Here is a 7,675-nt window from a genome sequence, read left to right as displayed (position 1 = left end):
GGTGGTGTTCCTACCTACATACGCCCCCTGCTGGAGAACGGCCAGTAGGAAGGCTCACGAAGAGGTGGAGGGAAGGAGGAAACAAAGCAAGTGCCAATGTGGGTGGGCCAGAAGGAGGGCAGAAGTGGGGTCCGGGTGGTGGTGAGAGGGGGAGGGGGCCCCCTGGACACTCTATGCCCATGGACCCCTCTCAAAACCTGGAACTGGCCCTGGGTAGGTGCAAACCCAGAACTGTGCTGGAGACCATGGACTTGGCAGGGTGTGCGGCTGAGAGGCAATGGCCAGACCGAGCAGGAGGCTTGTGTCGTTCCGGGAATCCGGACCGAGGTTCTCTCTCCACTGTGAGCAGGAGTTCTTTTGGGTCATCCTGTCCTCCAGAATCGAGCCGGGTTCAGCCGCTGCCCCGTAAGCCTCTGGGATGCTTGGGTTTCTAGGCGGAAGTCAATCCTCGCACCTGGACCGTTGTGCCATTCCTCGGGGCGCGCAGGCTGAGCGAGGTCCCGCCTCGAGGCTTTGGCTGGAAGGGCAACTGCTACGCTGCGGCCGCCATGTCACATCCATGGGGGTGGTCTGTGGCGGCCCTTCTCCCGTTATTGGCATTTGTCATCGCTCTCGGAAGGGCTGGACTCGCGGGGGATGGAGTGCCGGTGCTGCCGGTCCCACAGCTGGTGGATCTCCGTGGCCTCTGTCTCGCTGCTGCTGGTCGTGCTCTCGCGGAAACTTGCCAGAGGGGGCCGTACCTTCACACCCTTGGCAGTGACTGAGCCCTCGATGGCTTTCCGGAGCTGGAGGGGAAGTGGGAAAAGGGATCACACGAACAGGTTTACGCTGCGGCGCAGCAAATCGGGGGTTTTCCCCACGCCAAATGGTGGTGCAGAGAAATCGCCAGCTTGTTCTGGACAGAAACGGAAGCCCGGCGCGGTTAGTTCGGAATCAGCCTGAGATTCTATTTATTATTTACTTATTCCTTTAAATTTATATCCCGCCCTCTCTGCAAGCGGACTCAGGGCGGCTAACGATAAATGATATAATACAGTTTTAAAACCGATAAAATGCAATTAAATGCTGTACAACTTCGATACGGCGGGATCTTTCTTTTTTTTCTGTTAGTCATCCCATGATATTCGCAGCTCCTCAGCGGTGAGAGGGGGCGGTCCTCTCCCGGATTCAGGTGCTGAAGGCCTGCCGAAACAGTTCTTTTTCCTGCCCCAAATCCAGGGCTATTTTTTTTGTAGCAGGATCTCCTTTGCATATTAGGCCACACACCCCCTGATGTAGCCAATCCTCCTGGAGCTTCCAGTAGGCTCTGTACGAAGAGCCCTGTAAGGAATTCTAGCAGGACCTCCTTTGCATATTAGGCCACACCCCCCTGATGTAGCCAATCCTCCTGGAGCTTCCAGTAGGCCCTGTACGAAGAGCCCTGTAAGGAATTCTAGCAGGACCTCCTTTGCATATTAGGCCACACACCCCTGATGTAGCCAATCCTCCTGGAGCTTACAGTAGGCCCTGTATGAAGAAGCCCTGGAAGCTGTTGAAGGATTGGCTACATGGGGGGGGGGTGGCCTAATAGGCAAAGGAGTCAATGTAGCCAATCCTCCTGGAGCTTACAGTAGACTCTGTATGAAGAAGCCTTGTAAGCTGTTGAAGGATTGGCTACATTGGGGGGGTGTGGCCTAATAGGCAAAGGAGTCCCTGCTACAAAAAAAGCCCCACCCAAACCAAACCAAGTAGGTCAGCTCTGATCCCAGATGTCTGGATTGACTCTCTTCTTTGAGCAGGGCAGGGCAGGGCCCTAGACCATCTGGCACCCTAGGCAAAGCAAACTTCTGGTGCCCCCCTCCCCCAATGATAACATCACGGAGTCACATGGCGGGGTGCCCAATTTGGCGCTCCCAGAAGGCTGGCGACCTAGGCAACTGCCTAGTTGGCCTACTGCGGGGGTAGGGAACGTTGGCTCTCCAGATGTTTTTTTTGCCTACAACTCCCATCAGCTCCAGCCATTGGCCGTGCTGGCTGGGGCTGATGGGAGTTGTAGGCAAAAAAAAAAACATCCGGAGAGCCAACGTTCCCTACCCCTGGCCTAGTGGCAGGGCCGGCCCTGGAGCAGGGTGCATGCGAGCGAGGATTGCGAGAGGGGGCCCTCTCCAGCAGAGCGGCACACTCACCTCCTTGAGGGACACCATGCCGATCAGGCGCCCGATGCTGGTGACGTAAGCGTGGTCCACCCCCAGGAGCGAGAAGATGGTGTGAGTCTAGGAAAGGGCAGGATCAGCAGAAAGACTTTTATCAGCATGCAAGTTCCTCTAAGCGACACCACAGATCTTTTGGGTCGGTGGCAGAGGGATGTTACCACCCCTGGCCCGCTAAACATGACATCGTTTCCACTGGTATTCTATTCTGCAGCTTTAGAAAAGTAGCTGCTGTCTGCAGGCCTTTTTTTTGTAGCAGGATCTCCTTTGCATGTTAGGCCACACCCCTCTGACGCAGCCAATCCTCCTGGAGCTTACATTAGGCCCTGTACTACGAGCCCTGTAAGCTCCAGGAGGATTGGCTACACCAGGAGGCATGGCCTAATATGCAAAGGAGTTCCTGCTACAAAAAAGCCCTGGCCCTCAGTATAAACAGTGGCTCCGGGGAGGAGCATCTGCCTGGCATACAGAGAGTCCCAGGTTCAATCCCCAGCATCGCCAGTTAAAAGGATCAGGTAGGAGTTGATCATAGATAGAATCACAGAGTTGGAAGGGACCTCCAGGGTCATCTAGTACAACCCCCTGCATAATAAAGGAAACTTACAAATATGTCCCCCCCTCCCAAGTTCATACCTCCCCTCCTAAGTTCAGCCTAAATTCACAGAATCAGCATTGCTGTCAGATGGCCATCTAGCCTCTGCTAGAACTGGTCCACCACTTGGCTTTTCAAAGTCCTTGTGTGGGTTCCATTCTACCTTCAGGATTTCCTTCTTCCCAGAAGACGTGAGGCGTGTCTCTGCCTCTAGAAGCAGTCATTTTGGGTTTGGCTCCGCCTCCTGTATCAGGAGGCTTCACTCAGCACTCCCTCTCAAAATGCCAAAGATTTGCAGCCTCACAAAGGCCAGAGAAATCTGTGTCTAGCACTTGTGTGGCATTGGCTCTGGGCTGGGAAAGAAGGAGAGAGTTTGAGGGTGGGGTAGGGTCGCACAGCAAAAAATGCAAGCTAGTGACCAATTTACTAAGAAGTATATAGAAATCAGTCCAAATGTCCAAACCATGTACATTCACGTCCCAAAGTCGTGTGGTGACAAGCCAATCGATTAAGTACTTGTTTCTTTCCAGTCTTCATCAGACCTGGGACCAATATTGATTCAATTATATAAATTCTTTACACAATTTTCAAAAAAGAGGGACGAAGAACGTCTCCAGCAGCAATTTCACATCGACTACAGCTCAGTATGTAGCTTCTTGTGCACACTGAGCCGCAGCCAATGTGAAATTGCTGCTGGAGACGCTCTGCGTCCCTCTTTTTTGAAAATTGTATAAACAATTTATATAATTGAATCAATATTGGTCCCAGGTCTGATGAAGACTGGAAAGAAACAAGTACTGGAAAGAAACAAGTACTTAATCGATTGGCTTGTCACTGCACTACTTTGGGACTTGAATGTACATGTTTTGGACATTTGGACTGGTTTCTATATACTGCTTAGTAAATTGGTCGCTAGCTTGCATTTTTTGCTGTGTTATCTATTCTAGCGACCTCTCTCGGATTGCATTCTCAGCCTCCAGGTGGTGGCTGGAGATCTCCCACTGTTACAACTGATCTCCAGGCGACAGAGATCAGTTCACTTGGAGAAAAATGGCCACCTTGGAAGGTGGACTCAACGGCACTGCACCCCTCCCCAGGCTCCACCCCCAAGATCTCCAAGCATTTCCCAACCCAGAGATGGCAATCCTAGGATGGAACCTGAGGACAGAGGGGCTTGGGGGTACAGAAGGGCCTCAATAATGTACAATACCATAGAGTCCACCTTCCAAAGCAGCCATTCGCTCCAGGGGAGCTGATCTCTATTGTCTATGGTACAGGCAGGAGAGCTGCACTTGCCACCTAGAAGCTGGCAACCCTGGTGGCACTTATGGGGCCTTGCAGGACACCCACCTACCTTGTGCAAAGAAGTGCGCTCCACCAGCTGAAAAGGGGCAGGGTCGATCTTGCTGTTGTTGAAGTTCACAAACTGATCCAGCTGCCGCTCCTCCCATTCCAGGATCTGAAAGCGGAGAAACGCTCCATTCATAAGAACGTAAGAGAAGCCACGCTGGATCAGGCAAATGGCCCATCCAGTCCAACGCTCTGTGGCACATAAGAACATAAGAGAAGTCATGTTGGATCAGGCCAATGGCCCGTCCACTCCAACACTCTGTGTCACATAAGAACATAAGAGAAGCCATGTTGGATCAGGCCAATGGCCCATCCAGTCCAACACTCTGTGTCACATAGGAACATGAGAGAAGCCCTGTTGGATCAAGCCAATGGCCCATCCAGTCCAACACTCTGTGTCACAGAAGAACATAAGAGAAGTCATGTTGGATCAGGCCAATGGCCCCTCCAGTCCAGCACTCTGTGTCACATAAGAACATAAGAGAAGCCATGCTGGATCAGGCCAAGGGCCCATCCAGTCCAACACTCTGTGTCACAGAAGAACATAAGAGAAGTCATGTTGGATCAGGCCAATGGCCCCTCCAGTCCAGCACTCTGTGTCACATAAGAACATAAGAGAAGCCATGTTGGATCAGGCCAATGGCCCATCCAGTCCAACACTCTGTGGCACATAAGAACATAAGAGAAGCCATGTTGGATCAGGCCAGTGGCCCATCCAGTCCAACACTCTGTGTCACATAAGAACATAAGAGAAGCCATGTTGGATCAGGCCAATGGCCCATCCAGTCCAACACTCTGTGTCACATAGGAACATGAGAGAAGCCCTGTTGGATCAAGCCAATGGCCCATCCAGTCCAACACTCTGTGTCACAGAAGAACATAAGAGAAGACATGTTGGAATGTAGTCTTCTTGCAACTGATTTGAAATTTTTTGTCCTTTATACAGTTTTTGGTAGAACTTTTGGATTATTATTTTCATCTGGTCCATTTGTGTTACTTCTTCTCCTTCGTCATCTCTAAGCGATTTTATAGTTTTCTTACCCCTTTCCTTTTTTAGTTTATAGGCTAGCCATCTGCTGGTTTTATTCGCATTTTCAAAATAGGTTTTTTTTATCCATTTCATCTTTTTCTCTACTTCTTCCATTAATATTATGTTAATCTGGTGCTGAATAGCCGAAATCTTTAATCTTATCTCTTCTGTATTTTTTATCTTTTGCTGTTTCTCCTGTTCATTTAACTTTTGGACCAATTCATTATAGGACTTCATTCGCTCCCTTTTTCTCACTACTGCATATCTTATTACAATTCCACTACTTATTACAATTTCTCACTACTGCATATCTTATTACAAAGAAAGCCTTAAATGCGTCCCAGATAATATACATACTAGTATCCTTAGTTAGGTTATGTTGAAAGAATTCTTTGGTTTCTTTCTTGGCTATTTCCAAAAATTTTGCCTCTTTCAGAATTTGTAGGTTTAAAGTCCAACGCGAGTTCTTTGGAATTCTTAATAAATTAATCTGGACTGGGTTATGGTCCGCATACGTTCTGGGTAAGATATCCACGTGTTGAACAGATAACATCAAATCGGCCGATAACCAGCACATGTCTATCCTCGACCAGCACTTATGAGCAGAAGAGAAGTAGGTATAGTCTTTAGTTGTTGGATTTTTAGTCCTCCATGCGTCCAGCAAGTTAAGTTCATCAGCTAGTTTTAGAAAGGATTTTGGTAGAACACTCCGTAATTTCCTTTTTTTTGGTTCAAATTTTTTATCTTTTTCTATTTCGAATACCGCATTGTAGTCGCCAATAATGCAACAATTCTTTGGTTCAAATTCCATCAGTTTTCTATGTAAGCTTTTATAAAATTTTTCCAAATTCTCGTTAGGCGCATAGATATTCGCTAAAATCAATTTGTTTCCAAACAGATCTAATTCCACTATCACTATTCTTCCCTCCTTGTCAGTATACAAGCCGCTGGATCTCAAGCACTTAGGTACATATATGGCTACTCCCCCTTTTTTTTTTCGGGATCAGATGAGTAGTGAAGCATACCTAGCTTCTCATTTTGTAAGTATTTTACATCCTTTTCTTGAATATGCGTCTCCTGTAGGCAAATTATTGAGGAGGTAGTCTTTTTCAGCTGTTGGAAGATCCTTCTTCTTTTGGCTGGGTCATTTAAGCCATTAACATTCACTGATGTTATTTGTAGTCCCGTCTTGACATTCATTTTAAAAGGTCTATACTATCCGGTGTTATTCTCTGGTCCTTCTTGATTTGCATCCTTGTCCTTACTCCTCCTTTCCTCGACCTCTGGGTGGTTTCTTCCTCGGATTTATTCAGGCCATCTTCTTCTTCTTGTTCTTCCCCCGTTTCAGATTCCCGACTACTTGGGTCTACAAATTGGTCCCAAAAATCTTCTAACTTTTCCAGAGAGGTTATATTATATCTTCTGGATTGATAGATGAAAAAAATTCCTTCCGGAATTAGCCATCTGAACTGTACTGAGTGCTTCATCAACCAGGTTGTCAATTTACGATATTGAAGCCTACGTTGGTGCACTTCCCAGGGCACGTCTTTCAGTACCTTGATGTTCGCTTCCTTCCATTTCAGCTCCTGCTCCTTAACTTTTTTCAGAATTTTTTCACATGTTGTGAGATGCGTAAATTTAACTTGAACCTCTCTTGCCAAGTTGTGTTTCCTCGTATAGCTTGAGGAGACTCTTTTGGCCCATTCAATATCTCTCTTCCCCTCTTCCAGCCATTCCTCATCTTCAAAGGTCAGTATATCCAAAATTTTGTCTATTAGACTTTCATCCTTTTCCTCTGGTATATTCTGAAAGCGTAATATATAAGCTGCTTTTTCCATCTCTTAACTTTATTACTCTTTCCTCTAGTTTGGACATACTTGCTTTATTTTCCTGAGCTATGTTAGCAGTGTCCTTCCCCTTTTCCTCTATCTTATCCATCTTGGCAGCTAGGCTGCGGACCTGTTGAGTATTAGCTAGCAGTTGTTTTTGGAATTCTTCCACTTGCTTATTGGTTTTTGTTATTTGCCCCATCAAGTCTGCTTTCATCGTCTCTAAGACTTCTTGATTTTGCCATCACAATATTTTGCAATTTCTCAAAAGCATCTTGATTGGCCATTTCTGGTGTTGATTTCCCCCCTCCCCCTGGGGGGGGTGGGGGAGTGCCTTGTCCCAATTTTTTAGCTTTGGTTCCCATCCCTACTTCTTGGTAACTTTGTACACCACTAAGCCAGATATTGATTTTATTTTCCACTTTTTCAGGTATTTTTCTATGCTTCTATTTTTCTACTTATTTTCTACTTCTATTCCTTATTTCCGCCCAAGATTTCTTCACCTTGCAAGCTGTGTTGTTAATTTTACTCAGATATCTATTCAGTTAATTAGTCTAGACCTTATATGATTAGAAACAATTCAATTCATAACATTAAGTTCAGTTCATTAAGAAATATAGTTACTCTGTTGAGAATAATTCAGTTCATTCCATTAAGTTCAATTCATTCAGTAGTACAAATCGAG

At 46.8% G+C, this 7,675-nt stretch overlaps 1 protein-coding gene across 2 annotated transcripts in view; it reads right to left on the bottom strand.

Annotated features, from left to right (window-relative positions):
• Window positions 1–489: 489 nt before the first annotated feature.
• The window catches only part of CLCN2 (chloride voltage-gated channel 2), a 148,276-nt gene continuing 141,090 nt past the window's right edge, over window positions 490–7,675 (bottom strand). For both annotated transcript variants that reach the window (XM_060242594.1, XM_060242595.1), the window contains 3 exons: window positions 4,136–4,240; window positions 2,166–2,252; window positions 490–785 (listed from right to left, as the gene is read on the bottom strand). In XM_060242594.1, the coding sequence (XP_060098577.1) occupies window positions 591–785; window positions 2,166–2,252; window positions 4,136–4,240 (387 nt within the window). In that variant the 3' untranslated portion in view covers window positions 490–590. The remainder of the gene's footprint in view (window positions 786–2,165; window positions 2,253–4,135; window positions 4,241–7,675) is intronic.

Source organism: Heteronotia binoei, chromosome 6, assembly GCF_032191835.1.
Source record: "Heteronotia binoei isolate CCM8104 ecotype False Entrance Well chromosome 6, APGP_CSIRO_Hbin_v1, whole genome shotgun sequence".
NCBI lineage: Eukaryota > Metazoa > Chordata > Lepidosauria > Squamata > Gekkonidae > Heteronotia > Heteronotia binoei.
The sequence above is the reverse complement of the archived record's forward strand: the minus strand, read 5'-3'. Positions and strand labels throughout refer to the sequence as shown.